Source organism: Microchirus variegatus (genome assembly GCF_963457635.1).
Source record: "Microchirus variegatus genome assembly, chromosome: 1".
Lineage (NCBI taxonomy): Eukaryota > Metazoa > Chordata > Actinopteri > Pleuronectiformes > Soleidae > Microchirus > Microchirus variegatus.
This window is the reverse complement of record NC_139802.1, coordinates 42073331-42090262: the sequence shown is the minus strand read 5'-3', so window position 1 is coordinate 42090262 and position 16932 is coordinate 42073331. Positions and strand designations below refer to the sequence as shown.

Sequence of the window (16932 nt, the reverse complement as noted above, 5' to 3'; positions counted from 1 at the left end):
CCTAGAGACACAGATACGACAGATAGTAACAGACGATGGACGCCTTCTCTGACCCTCATCTTATACGAGCACGTCAGAGAACTATTATGGTGGCCTTCACATACCAAGAAGGATGTGTTTTTTTTTGTTTGTGTAGAAACTTCTGCCTCAAAACAAGCTCTGGCGTCTCCGTAAAGTACATAAGTACAAAAGCCAGATCTAAGGCAATAAAAACCAAACTATTCTCATTTTTGAAATAAATATACACAGATACAAACATCCTTTTATGTAGTATATTACCAACAAACCTTTATAATGGTCCTTTTAAAGGTGGCGTTCAAGACATAAAACCAGATGCCAATTTGCCAACTGTCCATAAAGAAATGTTTACACCTAAATTGAGGTGGTTTAACTGGTTTTAACTGACTTATTACTTGATAACGCGCGTGATAACAGTTTTGAACTCCCCAAACCTCTCACTTTAACCAAGCTTTTTCACCTCATTAGAACCAGGCTTTTGTCCTGATGAGGACTTAAGATCATGAAAGACGTTATTAATACAAAGGAAGAAAACAAAAATATGTGCGCACACAGGTTTGTGCAGCTAATATCTCATCGGGGACCTACCCTTAACTTATGCCTCACCTAACTTCAACCAGAGCATCAGAAATGAGGATCTGACTCATCAGGACCAGGTTTTTGGTCTCTGTGAGGACTACTGGTCCTGACAAGGTCAGTGTTTAAACCAGGAAAAGTCAACCGGAGGCTACAAAAAGGACACTTCATTGACTTACATTCATATATTCACCTTAAATAAAGTGTAACCCTAACCCACAACCGATTAATAACCATCTTTGAATTTAAACATAGCCTAAACTTAACCAGTTCTGCCTCATCAGGAGCAAGTTTTGGTCTCCACAAGGACTACTGGTCCTCACAAGGTCAGTGTTTATACCAGGAAATTCCTACAAAGACTACAAAGACAAATACACACACACACATTTGTGCACCTATTCTTCTGAGGACACCGCATTGACTTCCATTCATGTGTATACACACACTAAATAAAGTGTAATCCCTGTCCTTAACCATAAACACATTTCAAATACCAGCCACAATCTTAACCAGAGCCTCAGAAATGAGGTTCTGCCTCATTAGGGACCAGGTTTAAGGACTACTGGTCCTGACAAGGTCTGTGTTTCTGTCAGGAAAATAGTAATAAAGAGGTAATAAATTCATGAAAACGCACAGATCACACACACACTCACTTGTTCCCGAAGTGACACCTGCTACACCTGATGCTAACACTAGCATAGCAGGTTGCCAGTTGACAGAAACTCACAAGTTTCTCTGTGATCGTTGAACTTTCGCTAACCAGCGTGTTGAAAAACGTGTCCGGTTTTTTTTAAATGAATTAACCAACCGATAAACAAACAGACAGACAGACAGACTGCTAACCAGTGAACGCAGTTAGCCGCAGCGGCTAGCTCTCCTCGCTGCCGTCACTGACCTTGTCTCTGGGTGTGTTTTTTTTTTTGTTTTGTTTGTCCTCTCGCGGTCGCGGGCCGGAGGTGAATGTGTGTGTGTGTTAACAACAACACTGAGGTGCAGGGGCCTCAGGTGAACAGAGGACCAGGAGGCGCCTCCCTCACCTTCATTGAGACGCCGGTGCCGTGAGATTACAGGCGGCTTGTCACAGCTAGGAACTTCAGTGAGCGTGGAACTGCCAAGGCGGAAACGCGGCGGCGGCGGACGGTTTTGTTTGTCACACCGAATCAGATTTGTCTTTTTTGTTTGTTTGTTTTTTCATTCTGTGTTACTAAAGACAGACTTCACACCAAAGAAATTGAAAATATCACTCAAAAGCTATTTTGTTGAACAGGAAGTTGTTGTAGCCAAAGCCAGTGTTTCTTATTTTGAAGGCCAGGATGGAAGGAAGTGGCGATAAGTGATATGTGTGTGTGAGAAGACAAATAAGGTCTCTTTTTGTTTACTATTCTCTGTAAATTATAATTATCAGCATTATATAATTATTATTATCATTATTATGATTATATTATATTATGAACATCATTATAACCGGCCTTTCTTCTTCTTCTGACACTCGCCGTCAACATCACTCATCGCCACTTCCTTTCACACTGGCCTTCAAAATAAGAGCCTTGAGCTCGACTACAACAATTTCATATATTAACCTTCTGCACTTGGAAAAAAAAATAAAGCTTATTAGCTACTTAAAAAATAAATGTCGTGATAACTACAACGCTTGGGTGTAGCCAATACAATAATAACACAATTAAATAAAGAAATAATGAATGAGACATCCAAAGACACGTCGCTCATTCACTAACTTTATTTTTATTCAGTTCATTACACCAAAACAAATCCAATAGTTTCTCACTTCACACACCATCTCTTTCTAGTATGATTGTGTATTTTTGAACAAGTGCTTTACAATAATGTATCACCAATCTTTTCACTTTGAGCTTCAAATGCAACACAAACTCAGATTTGGTTGATTTAATTTTGCAGAAAGGAATTCCATGAAATGACAAACGTGCTGCTTTTGCAGAGAAACATTACAAGTGCTGTACTGAACATCCCATATAACATGTCAATTTAACCATAAATGGAACATTTGTTTCTGGAGTTGACATTTTTATTTGCTATGTATAGAGAACATAGAGAAGTAATTGTGGAACAACTTCTCAAGACTTTTTCTCTAGCAACTATTAATTTGGGATTTCTTTTTGTCCCAAGGGTGTTAAATTTTTTCTTAATCAAACACAAGTAAACCAGACTTTTCTACCACTCTGAGGCTGCAGCTCGAAAAATGACACCCACCAACTCAAAGATGCTGGTCCCAGAGAAGCAGAAGTCGGCTGAAGAACTGACAATAACAACTGTAAATTAGTTTTTTGTTTTTTAACTGCATAAATACAACTGAAGCTACAGAACCTGAAAACAACAGTGGAACAAAGAGAGGAAAACATTAAATCAGGGCTGGATGTTTGAAACAAAATCCCACAGCGGTTACATCCCGGTGTTTATTTCCTAACGTGACAAGAACTTAAGAAAACATGAACAAAAGTCAGCGAGGACAACATCCTCACTCCAAGGCAAGACAGCAAGAGCTGGTGTTTCTTCTTCTTCTTCTTCTTTGTTGATGCCTTGGAGTCTTCAGAACATGATCATAACCTCCCATATCCGGTCATTCATTCATTCACTTGTTCCGAGTTCATATTTGAATCCTCTGCTACTGAGTCGGCTCAGACTGCTTGTGGAGGTATTCGCTCTTTTCCTCAGACGCGTCCGCGGCGACCTTTGGTGTCGTCTTGGCCAGCGTGCTGTAAATGGTCATGGCCTGAAGAGCAGGGGGAAAACAACAATTCATATTAAATTAAATATTATTAAATTCTGACGCTAACTCCTCCCACGGCCTGATTTTGAGGGAGGGAAATTGGGGAGTAGTGCAGGAACGAGGTCTTGGGTAACATATATTCATATCAGCTAAAGATGCAGAGATGTTCTTCAGTCAATGTCTAAAGAAGTTACAGAGTGTTTAGCCACAAGTGTATAGAACAGAGCGATGAAGCAGTGCTCTACTTTTGTCCTTAAATTTAAAACGAATTCATTTTTAGAACATTTTGAATCCCCCATGTTGGACATTTTAATCACTAAAGTTAACTTAAAAAGTCCAAGTTTCCCCCTCAACAACAAAAACTGACTGGAGGTTAAGAGGCTGGCTTATAATTTAGCTGAGCTTTTAATTGACGCTCCGTTCAAATAGTCAGTCGTAGCCGTGGATCATCTCAATAGAGGGTAAGAAAAAAACAGTGAAGCAAGAGAAAACACAATTTGAATGCAGTAGCTGGTGTTTTTGGGGCCTATTTGTATGTAAAATGTCAACACTGAACTCTAAACCGTTTATCAACAAATAACATTACTACATACATATATAGACTGAAAGAACAGTGGAATAGTTACACTTTAATGTGAGAACATGTGTATGTATACGTTGGACTTGATACCTGCGTGACCATTCCGCTGATGTCCCCGGTGTTAGACGGCAGCAGGATGGTGTTGGACTGCTTGGCGAGGTTTGAGAACGCGGACACGTACTGCTCGGCCACGCTCAGCGAAGCCGCTGCATTTCCGTTCTGACGAAGACGAGGCACACAAAAAAAAACATGAACGACATGAACTTTTGAAAATGAAGACTGTGATGACGAGTGTTCCCTCTGCCGGTTTTCACCTGCTCAGTCAGAGCCGCTGACAACATACGGATGGCCCTGGCTTTGGCTTCGGCTTTGGCGACAACGGCCTGGGCTTCACCTGGAAGAAAAAAAAAAACATAGACGCACAATTGTAAATAAGCTCTACATAACAACTAAAGTGTTGAACTTGATGAACTCACCGGCTGCATTATTGATCTTCTCTGCTTTTTCACCCTCAGACGCCAGGATCTGAGCTTGTTTACAACCCTCGGCGACATTAATGGCCGACTCCCTCGTGCCCTCGGACTCCAGCACTGTGGCTCTCTTTTTACGCTCGGCCTCTACCTGCAGACAACACAAATAAAGAGTATCTGTTTTAACTTTTGTCTGCGATTAAAGGCTCTTAAAGACTTTCACAAAGTGGAAATCTCACCTGCATCTGCATGGACTCTTTGACACGAGGTGGAACGTGAATATCTTTGATTTCGTAACGGAGGCAGCGGATTCCCCAGTCATCCGACGCTTGGTTGATGGAGTGGACGATGTTGGAATTGAGGGACTCCCTTTCCTTTAAAACAAACGTGGACGTTTATATAAAGCACATGTAAGACTATTTCTCCTTTTGGTCGCAACAGTAGTTCTCGTCTTTACCCTGAACACTTTGTCCAGTGTGAGTTTTCCCAGTTCTGAACGCATGGTGGTCTGAGCCAACTGCGTGACGGCGTATTCTGGATCTTCGACGCCGTAACTGGCCTGAGAACAAACACACAGGGAGGACAAAACATCATCTATATCACTAATATCAAAGTATAGCACAGAGAAAAGCTATTCTAAACGTACCTTAAATGGGTCCAGGATCCTTAAGTAAAGCACTCCGTCAATCTGTAGCGTTACATTATCTGGAAAGACAAGGACATACACGCGGTATCGTTGTAACTCTGTTATAATAAGTACTATACCCATTATTATTATTATTATTATTAGTTACCTAGAGACACAGCAGACTGCTCTGGCACATCAATCACAATCTCCTTAAGACTTTGCACGTAGCGAATCCGGTCGAGCACAGGGATGAGGAAGTTTAAACCCTAAATAAAACATAAAACAAAGCAGAAGAAAAATCAGCAAAGAGACCACACACATTAATACCTTTATCACTAGAGCTTCATAGGAACGACGGATGGACGATACCGGCTCTAAGATGCGGTGGAAGCGGCCCATCCTCTCCACCACCCAGGCTTCCTGCTGCGGCACAAACAGCACCACGGTGTTCATGGGTAAACTGGACGCCCATCGCTGCTGCGCCGGCGTCACCCACAGCCTGGGAGCAGTCCTCTGGCTTTGCTACACACACGTTTAAAACACAACAACAATCAGATTTATATGACAATATTGTTATATTTAGGTTTGTCTTATCTAATATGACTATTAGATTATTAATCGATTACTAAATGAATCTTTTGAGGGGTTTTTTCAATGACTAAAACATGTTATCTGATTTTTTCGCTTCTTAAACGTGAATAAAATTGCTCCATGTTACAAAGAAATCATTAAAACTGAATAATTGTTGGTTTGTTGACAAAATATTATCCATATTTTATGAGATTTTATTGACCAAACTAGTACTCGCAGTACTTTACTAGCTGCTCTAAACATACAAATATATATAAAAACATGAGTAAAGAACTGTATAATAAATATATGTTAATTATATCTTATTTGGAGTAAAGCTTTTCTATTATAGAACGTTTGGAATGAAGCTCTGATTGATTCTGTGACGTTTACCTTTTAAAATCATGAACGTAAAACTTAACAAGCACGTAGAAGAAAAAAAACAATCCTTTAGTTATTGTAATGATTTGTAAAATGATCATATATATACATATAATAACGCAGTAAGTCCACAGACACGGACACAGTGGAACTTGTGAATGACATTTTCGTGGATTATTAACAGCCCGGTGATCACCGAATGACAACCGCTTTCAAGCTAAATAACCAGAAAATAACACAGAAAACGCTGTTCGTTTACCTGCAAAATGGCGCCGCCGGCTCGACACAACGACCGCAACATGATTCACACACAACAGAAGAGAAAGTAGGAAAGAAATTCAGCTTTTTTGTTTTGTTTTATTTGAGTCTACGTTAAAACTCTGCACTCATGTGAGCGAAGTGAGTGACCCTCTCCGAACAGGAAACGAAAGTTACATCAGTGGTCCGACGCTCTAACATGTCCCGCCAGCGCGCGGAACAAGAATCCAACGACAATCGTTCCGCTAGCATGTAGCATGTAGTTTTTTTTGTTTTTTTTTAATTTTACCCATGAACCAGCTCCATGAGCAGCCCGATATGAATGAACTGAGCATATTTTATAGATTTTATAATACATCCATGGTTCCCTCTCATAAAAGTGCACCATATCCTAAAACAAGTACATTTTTAATAAACGTAATGACTCGTCAAGTACACCAGGTGGTGCTGTTGCTTTTGTTTTACCCTCAGTTGCTATTTAAAGCCCTTCTGACAGAGACCATACATTCAAATTAAATAATATACAGTTTTTCTATTGAGTCTACTGTGTTATGCACACAGCTCTTTATGAGAGTTTGAATGTGAATAAGTATAATAAATATAGAAATCACAGGATTGAAATAATCACATAGCACAAACACAGGACAAATTAACAGTTGATTTTAGAATGAGTTACGTAAAGGTCCAGAGTGTAAGAATTAGTGACATCAATACAATCAGTTTATATCAATTATACGCTGATGTAGAAACATGTGTGTAAATTAATGTCTGTTTTCATGTAATACCTAATTTCCCCCTCTAGGATTAATAAAGTATTCTGATTATATTGACTAATACAATAGAACACAATCTGTAGCATTTAGACGTGAGTGTTCACAATAATAATTCTAATTATATCAAATGTTTTCACTTAAAGTTAAACAAACCCTCCCAAATGTTACACAATGGGCACAAATATATTTTTGTTTTTAGGATGTTTGGATATAAAATAGTAACATAAAGCTCCAAATTAAATAAGAATAACAAATAATCCCCATTACACCAACCTGATACGGAACTAGAGATATAAATTAGCCACTGGCTAATAAAATAGGATACAATATGTAGCATTTATATGCTATTTAATTACAATACAATAAAAGTTACAGACAGGACCTTTAAAAAAAAAGGGAAAAAAAGTAATTTTTGACTGAAATACAAATGTTTGAATATAAAATATTAATATAAATCTCCAAATCAATTAAGAATCACAACATATTATATGCAAACATTTAATAATAGTGAATAAAAACACCGTAAAGTTGCACACGGATGTGTCTGCGTCACCTGTTTCCTCCGCAAACCTGTGCCTCTCAGTGATTGGTCGGGGTAGAGTTACGTAGCCCCGCCCTTTAACGAAGCCCCGCCCCTTTCTTCCTCCCCTCTGACTCTGCCTCTCTCAGGTTTGTCCGTCAATCTGAGCGAAAAGCTGTGTGTGATGGGACTTTATATCCGTGGCGTGGCCGTGGCGTGGGCCCGCTGCTGCCGCTGCTGCTGGAAGTCCGGCGTCACGAAAACACTCGCGAACACGAGGAACGAGGACATTTAAAGCGTTTTAAAAGAAAACCGTGGACATTTAAACTTAACGGACGCTGGTGCCATGTAAATCTGCGCCTGCTCTTCAAACAAGTGTCAAACAAGTGCACCGTCGCTCTGCCATGTCGCTACTTTGCGTCAGAGGTGAGTTTTAAAAACACTTATTTGTGATTTTAACTTCGACTTTTATCACATTTTGTTGAATTCCCGGTGATAAAGTCGACGTAGAAACCCCAAAAAGTAGTTATTTTTATGATCTATGTGTGGACAGACGTCTCACTCCCCTCAGGCTGCGAATCACCATCACAACAGTAACAGGTACATTTGTCACATTCAGAGATTCTAGAACTTTCTAAAAAAAAACACAAACTCTACTTAATGCGTGTAAAACATGTATATAGTCACAATTTTAGTATAAATGATGTATAATGTTAATATTATATACTTGTTTTTCCTTATTAGAGCAGTGTACACACAACATAGCAGCTGTTCGGGCCACGTAATAGAATATAAACAAACTCTTTCATGAGGGCATTTGAAAATGATTTAAAGGTGCATTATGTAATAAATCTAAATCAACTGGCCATAAAATCCTCCTAATATGTCACAGAGACTCAGGAATAATGTTCATATAACAAACTGAAGTTACCAACGACATCAGTACAGACAAAATATTAGCATTAAAACAAATTTTTTTGCAGACTGCAAATCATGTTTATGTTTTGAAATCATGTTTTTAGCATGTGGCGCCACCTACCGCCGTCTACCAATCACTGCAGTCAGTAGAGTCTCTGCTGCCGAGCGACCACGGGTTGCCAGTTACGTCAGAAAACGTAAACCTAAAAGACCTCGGTATTTTGAATTTGAATGTAGTAACCGTTTATGGCCACATTCTTACATATGGCACCTTTAATTCTTTGGGGTTAAAAAAATTACAAAATAATCCAAAACAGGAAAGAATCGCAATATGGGCAATACTGCGATTTTCTAATCTGGAATTAGATTTTTAATAAATTGCTTTTTAAATGATAAAGGATACATTTAAATGTGCCGAAACAAACGTATAATGTCATGTCAAGGAAAGCATTGGAAGTGAAGAATATTTGTTTCTGACATTTTAAGAACTAAACAAGTACTCGATTGATAGAGAAAACAACCGTTAGATTTGAGCTGTGTGAATTAAACTTAGTTTTAGTCAAATTTAGACCAACTAATTACACCATTGACAGCTTTTTCATACAAACGTACACATTTATATTCTCAGAAACTTGACAAAAGCAGCAAAAACCGACAAAACTAGCATCCAAAAGGTTTACTTGACACTCTTTACTTGTTTTGTTTAGTTTTTACATTCATTTTCTTTCAAAAGATGTAAGTGCTGAACAGACATTAATGGGAGATTCTAGAGTCAGACCACAAAAAATTACATTTTGCCCCCTCTAAATAAAGAAAATTAAAGGTTTTCCTAAATTTAAGATATAAACATCTGCCTCTTTTTCATGATAGTTTACAGATATGATGATGTTTTCAATCTAAATGTAAATAATAACCCTCTGAATCTAGAGTATGACAGTTAAATCCTCTGTGGCTTTTAAAAACACAGCTTTTATTCATAATTCCAAAGGACAAAAAAAAACATGACCCAAATAATAATAATAAGTAATGGCACCTCCCACCCTCCTCTTTCAAAATAAGGCTCCAGTCTGTTGGTTAAAACACACACAGATGGTGGAGAACCCTCTTGTCGTCTGTAGCATCCTTCACCAAAGCAAAGCGCATTATGCAACGTCCAAATAAATCTGTGCAACAACAAGACCAATGTTTAAACAAATTACTGCCAAGAAGACGAGGAGAGAGAGAGAAAATGGACCGATCCAAGCTTAAAGCAGAGCCCCAGGAAACTAAAAAGTGCTAAAAATACCAAATAAATACGGGTTTTGGTCAATTAGAAGCTTCCTGGTATTGATATTGATATTGTTATAATGTGTTTGTAAAAATTTGGAAAATAGTCAATCCAAATATGGTAATTGATAGGTTTTGGTTTGTGTCCGGTTGGTTGGATGAGTCCAACTCATGGTTGGTTTGTGAAATCAATCCATTTCAGTCTTTCGGTTTTAAAGACTGAAATGGATTGAAAAATATAGGATTTTTTAAAAAGGTTGTGTGGTAGAGTAAACGTGAGGTTCCAAGCGAGCTGAGGCGATTCTACGAGCCACACTCCCGGGCCACCGATTGGTCAGAGTGTCTTCACAAGAATCAAGCCGAACAATGCCGAACTGTATATGAGTTAAAAAGACTTTACAATCCTTAAAAACGTGGACTAATCTCCAACAATTACCAGGGTAATAAATGTCTTAAATCTCAATATTTAACAGAGGAGTCTGGTTGTATTTCGTAGCATCACAAACCCCGTCGCTGTATTTCAGCCCAGTGACCGTGTCAGACGGATTCTGTGCTCCGGTCATAGCTGATGCTAACGATTCAGTTACGCCGAAGTCGCTAGTCACTCGTTTGTGTGTGTGTGTGTTGCATTTAAAACAAAGTCACGGCAGTTTCATGCAGCCGTGCAGCGACGTTGAGTAGGAAAACAAACCTAAACCGTGCCGTGATTTAGTAGAAGCGAGGGAGTTCGAGTTTGGTCAACGTGCCCGTGGTTATCATGAGTTGGTAGCAGATTAAAGGTGCATTATGTAATAAATCTAAAGCAACTAAAATCCTCCTAATATGTCACAGAGACTCAGGAATAAAAAAAATATTTTGCAGACTGCAAATCATGTTTATGTTTTGAAATTATGTTTTGGCATGTGGCGCCACCTACCGCCGTCTACCAATCATTGCAGTCACTAGAGTCTCAGCTGCCGAGCAACCACGGGTTGCCAGTTACGTCAGAAAACGAAACCTAAAGACCTTGGTATTTTGAATTTGAAGTAACCGTAGTACTTGTAGTAACCGTTTTTGGCCACATTCTTACATATGACACCTTTGAGGTTCACCGTGAGGAGGTAACGTGTCGTCGTGCTACAATGGCTACAACCACCAACAATGTGTTTTTTTTCTTGTCTATGTATCGCATTAACATTTTCGAGTTTAGTGTCTTTCATTGAAGTTGCTAATGTTGCTCTAAAAACCATAATACAACACGTTGGGGAAAGGTAAAAAAGTCACTTTTTGTCCCTGACAGTGTTCATTGATAAGAGTTCTAGCAAACAGTTGACATTTTCCATCCCATAAATACAGGACTGTCAGGTGTCTGGGCAGGTGTGTGTGTGTGTGTGTGTGTGTGTGTGTGATCATCAGACGCTGTGACTCACTCTCTTGATACAATAACTCACAGCTGGGCCATGTCGCTTTATCGATCGCTGTAGCTGAGAAGCTTCATCTCCAATCTCCATGGCGATGTGTTTACATAACATAACGTCTAAGTGCTTTCTCTTACAACGCTGGACATTTTTTTGGGGAGGGCGACCGGGAGGACGGGGGGGGGGGGGGGTGGCGGGTTGACTCCTGCTGTGGATGAGGACGGGGCTGAGCGAGTGGACACATGGCTCACGTGGACCCCGACATGCAGCACCAGCACTGTTAGCTTTAAAGGTCCAAGTGCGTAAGAATTAGTGACATCTAATGGTGGGAGTGCAGATTGCAGCAACTCTGGACGACTCCTCTGTTTACTCTTCGTGCACTATGCAAAAATATTGTTACTTCCGGGTTGGTCTCATTTGGTCGAATTAAGTTCTAGGTCCCCTTTTTAAAATATGGTCTATGGGAGTAAGCAGCGGGATAATGGAGTGGAGAAAGCTATGTTAAGAGATTCCCCCATTCAATACAAAGTAGAGCTGCAACTAACGATTCTTTTCGCGATCGATGAATCTGCCGATTGTTTTCTCGATTGATCTTGTAATCATTCGGTGCATATGATGTCAGATGTCGCATAGACCACTTTTTAAAGATGGTCTATGGGAGTAAGCAGCGGGATAATGGAGTGGAGAAAGATACGTTAAGAGATTCCCCCGTTCAACACATAGTAGAGCTGCAACTAACGATTCTTTTCACATTCGGTTAATCTGTCGATTGTTTTTCTCGATTTAATCGAGTAATCATTCGGTGCATATGATGTCAGATGTCGCATAGACCACTTTTTAAAGATGGTCTATGGGAGTAAGCTGCGGGATAACGGAGTGGAGAAAGCTACGTTAAGAGATTCACGGTCCACGTTTAATACATAGTAGAGTGCAACTAACAATTCTTTTCACGAATGATTAATCTGTCGATTGTTTTCTCGAATAATCGAGTAATCTTTCGGTGCATAAGATTTCAGATATGGTCTATGGGAGTAAGCTGCGGGATAATGTAGTGGAGAAAGCTACGTTAAGAGATTCTCTGTCCACGTTCAATACATAGAGCTGCGGCTAACGATTATTTTCACGAACGATTAATCTGTTGATTGTTTTCTCGAATAATCGAGTAATCTGTAGGTGCATAAGATGTCAGATGTCCCATAGACCACCAAATGTTTTCATCATTGCACAAGGGTTTTCAAGGGTTTTCTCATCATCCAATAGCCTTCTAACGCGATTAGTAAACACAATGTATTAGAACACTGGAAATGAGCCTCTATACACCTATGTACATATTCCATTATGCTCCGTTTGGAGCTAGAATAGTCATTTACCACATTAAGAATATAGAGAGTGTATATATTCTGAGTCTTTTAATGTTATATTCATTGAAGATAAGGACATTTCTACGTGAGCCCAAACTCTTGAACAGTAGTCTAGGTGCTGTTGTGAAGCGTAGAGCAGATGTCACAGCTTCTCATTATCATCTGCATGAGATGAAACGGCGATGGTGGTGAATGAGGAGACTCCCTGCTCCAACCCCCCCCCCCCTCCCTCTCATTACATCACCTCAGCTTTTATTTATCACCAGCTGAACGGTGACCACACAGGATGTCCCGCTTGTTTCACGCATCATCGCGCCTTTTGTACACTTGACTCATCTGTTGACACGCGCTCGTGTTGGCCAACGGTGACGGAGCGAAAAAGAAAACCACACACACACACACACACAAACACAACAAAGTTGTCGTCGTTTTTGACGATGTTGGCTCGGCAGCAGCAGCAGCAGGATGAGTAAAACTGGATTGAGGTTGAAAGACAGAAGTCGAGCTGCGCTGCAACTACATTAGAGCCTCGGACAGAGTGGTTCGGCTGAACGCAGCGAGCGTTCAGAGCGGTGGAATTATGAGGGAAAGAGGCAGAGAGAGCGTTTAGAAGATTGTGGACAGTAATCCTCTGGCCATCTGTTGCTCTCTCTCTCTCTCTCTCTCTCTCTCTCTCCACCTGATGATCCCATGCAACAGCCTGTTTGAAATAGAAGTCCCTCTGCTGGACCGAATTGGGAACTACTCCAAATTGTCTGATTCGCTTTTAGACTGTACATGTTGAACTTTGAGTTTTTAATAATCCCTCATGACTTTATTATGTTGTGTTTTTTTTTTAAGTGCCTTAATGTCACTACTTTGGGGTCAATTGTTTAATTTTCAAACATTTATATTTTTTAATTAAAGGTGCCATATGTTAGAATGTGGCCAAAAACGGTTACTACATTTAAATTCACAATACAGAGGTCTTTTAGGTTTCGTTTTCTGACGTAACTGGCAACCCGTGGTTGCACGGCAGCTGAGACTCTACTGACTGCAATGATTGTTATACGCGGTTGGTGGCGCCACATGCCAAAACATGATTTCAAAACATAAACATGATTTGCAGTCTGCAAAATATATTTTTTAATGCAAATATTTTGTCTGTACTGTTGTCGTTGGTGAGTTCAGTTTGTTATATGAACATTATTCCTGAGTCTCTGTGACATATTAGGAGGATTTTATGGCCAGTTGCTTTACATTTATTACATAATGCACCTTAAAGGCTGTGCATTATGGCTTATAAATAACACCTGGATATTTTCTATTTATTTATTTATAGTATTGTCAGTGTTTATAAAAGCCGACTATACACTGTAAATACACTCTAAAATATAATATCTGCTGTTTATGATCTGTTTTACATGATCTTAAAATACACTTATTATTACCCTTCATTTCAGATAATACCTGCTTTCTTTCTTGTTTTTTATGTTAAAGGAAGGATAATACTGACCATAAATGTGGTCAAAAACACAAATAATTAGGCTTAACATTACTATTTATGATTAAATAATGTACTTTTATATATACCATATTTAGTTTATATTATTTAGTGTATTTTTGCGAGTGTATTCAATATATGATGATTATCAATACAACACCCTTTAAAACCAGAAAAAAGTAATCACAGATACCTTATCAAAATCTAAATATCGATATATTGCACAGCCCTGTTTTTAATGATGCTCCAGATTAGAGAAATTCACATTTGGTACAATTTGCAGTCTGTCAGGACTTTTGATGTGTAATGATACCAAAAACACACTAAAAACAAACCCTAAAATACACAAAAACAGATAATTAATGGATTCTGCACTGAATTTGTGAAAATGAAATCAAATCAAATTTGGGACAGTATGAATCGGAATTAAATCAATTCAGGAAGTCGGTAGTGTTGATCATTCTGGTAATAATTATTCAGTAAATGCTGGTAAACCCTGTGTGTCCAGCAGCACTGTTTGAGCCTGAATGGCCTCTAAACCCCACAGAGGAATGATAAGCATCAGTTTCCACTGTAATAGCCTCCTGTTTTTTTTTTTTTTTTTTATGACCCTTTGCTTTTGTGTGTCACGGCTCTAAATAACATCATGCAAATCAGGACGTGAGAGGCCTCTGCTCTGTGATTGGTCAGCGACTGCGAAAAAGTCTTCACTTTTTCCACTGATCCCTTTTTTATCGCTGCACAGTGACGCTTTGTGCAAGCTTCGGGTTCTTCTCTGACGTGGTTAACACTGGGAAATCTGGTCAATCTATCCAATCTCCTTTCTCTGTGGATATAACTCTTAACATTCATGTATCTGGACTGCGATTATTGTTTTTCTGTGTGTGCGATAATGATACAGTATAAAGACTTTAGCGGCTAAAACATAGAAAATTATGAAAAGCATCATTTGTGCCTCCGTCATCCCGTCCTTGTCCATCTGCCGTCGCAGGCTCCAGAGGTTTAGTAGGTTACATTCCTGCACTGCAATCACAATTAATCCCACGCCGCCCTGCAAAGCGCTTCGCAATCCCACAGACGTTATTGTATGGATGCATCAGCGCGGGGGAATAAAGATGCTGCGTCTAAAAATAAAATGATTAAATTGAGGTTTAAGGAAGTGGCTGCTGCTGCCAGACATTTTTTTTTGTTTGTTTGTTATTTCAAGTCCATCTGTCCTGATCCAGATCAGGCATTGTGTGTTTGTTTGTAATACAACTGTTCGGGATTATAGTTCCTTATTATATTTATATATTATACGGCACAATTATCAAATAGTAGGAGGCGCTATATTTACTGAAAGCCCCAAAATGTGTGTCAAATTACTTTTTTTTTAGGTTAAATATTCATCATACTCTCCGGACGGAAGAAAACATCACACAGATCGACACAAATATCACACAGTAATCGTTTTTTTTAAATATGCTATTCAAATGAAAATGAGAATAATTATGTCAAAATGACAAAACAATCATATCACGAAACGAAGTAAATTAGAGCTGCAACTTACTATTATTTTCATAATCGATTAATCTGTCCATTGTTTTCTCGATTAATCGTTTGGTCCATAAAATGTTAAAAAACGTATGTGGAGCAAATAAACAGAGAAAAAATATTCACATTTAAGAAGCTAAAACAATCAGAAATCTTGTTTTAATCATGAAAAAAGCTTCAAACTGATTAATCGATTGTCAAAATAGTTGCCGATTAATTTAGTCATCGATTAATCGTTTCAGCTCGAGTAAATATACTGTTAATTTTTCGACTCCTGGACAAATTATTATTATTATTAATTCTTTAATGGTCATTTTATGGGTAATGTGTGTTTTTGTGTCATTACAAACCCACACAGTGACTCAACGGAAACATCGTGTGTGTGTATTTTTTGTTTTTGTCGTCTTTATTCATGACAAAACACGTGAAGTGTCGAAGGCTGTTGTTCAGGTGTCACGAGGCGGCGAGTCACGGCTCATTCACATCTCTGCATATGAATGTGTTCTTTGCGTGTTTACGTCTCTCCCGCTTGTTTCCCCCCCCCCCCCTCGGGATAAAATCACTTCAATTGATTTCTTTCTCTTTTCTTTTACAGTGAAAAAAGCCAAACTCCAGGGATCTCCAGGTGAGTCATTTAAAAAGTCTGCATCACATCACACACACACACACACACACACGTGTAGGCGACATGTTCACATAGGTAGGTTAATCACTCAAATTCTGGCCTTCCTCCCAGAACCAGGTTTTTGATTTAGCATGATCTAATACTGCGGTCCTTCCGCGCCAAAGCGTGCACAGGTGAGCGGCTAAATCTCCACCCGGGTAAATCGACCTTAAAGCCCTGTCACAGAGCAGACACCAGCTCCGGCAGCTTTGGATCTGCTGCTGCTGACATTTTCACTCTCACTCTCAGTCCCTGTCTGACCTTTGTAAAGTCAATTATGCAGCAGGTCTCTGCATTGCATCCCTCTAAGCCCCTCCCCTTTTCATCCATGGGTGCATCCGCTCTAAGGCTACGTTCAGATCAACAGGTAGCAGAGGATCCTCATCCTAATTTGCAAAAGGCTCAACTCGACTCCAATCCAATCCAACTTTATTTATAAAGCACTTTAAAAAACAACAACAGCTGAAACAAAGTGCTGTACGTCAGAGATAAATAAATATAACAAAACATACAAACGTGTGACCTCATTGACCTAAGAACAAACAATAAAACAATAAAAATACTATAGACAACAACACAAATATACAGTTCATACAATACAAAACTATAAAAAAAAAGATAAAAAACCAACGTCTCGTAGAAAAGCCAAAGAGTACTAATGGGTTTTAAGGTGCGTTTCAAAAGTATCTCGAATCACATCGTAATTTCAGTCAAAATAATCGCAATTACTGTTAATATTTAATTAAAATCGTTCAGCCCCAGTCTCAGTTTTTGTCTTTGTGGACAAATA

The 16932-nt window shown here is 39.1% G+C and overlaps 2 protein-coding genes across 2 annotated transcripts in view; one reads left to right on the top strand and one right to left on the bottom strand.

Moving 5' to 3' along the window:
* Positions 1-2484: 2484 nt before the first annotated feature.
* On the bottom strand, positions 2485-6382 carry stoml2 (stomatin (EPB72)-like 2). The gene is made up of 10 exons (XM_083900416.1): positions 6229-6382; positions 5388-5540; positions 5185-5284; positions 5037-5095; positions 4848-4949; positions 4630-4764; positions 4397-4541; positions 4235-4314; positions 4011-4139; positions 2485-3343 (listed from the first exon to the last, which is right to left on the bottom strand). Exons 1-10 carry the CDS (start codon positions 6268-6270, stop codon positions 3236-3238), a joined length of 1053 nt encoding a protein of 350 aa, XP_083756542.1. The 5' UTR covers positions 6271-6382; the 3' UTR covers positions 2485-3235.
* A 1542-nt stretch (positions 6383-7924) lies between these two features.
* Positions 7925-16932, top strand: part of LOC310933289 (protein unc-13 homolog B-like) — a gene marked incomplete at both ends in the record, with an annotated part of 62140 nt that continues 53132 nt past the window's right edge. Inside the window, 2 exons of the mRNA XM_083896735.1 lie at positions 7925-7946; positions 16074-16103. Coding sequence (XP_083752861.1) covers positions 7925-7946; positions 16074-16103 — 52 coding nt within the window. The remainder of the gene's footprint in view (positions 7947-16073; positions 16104-16932) is intronic.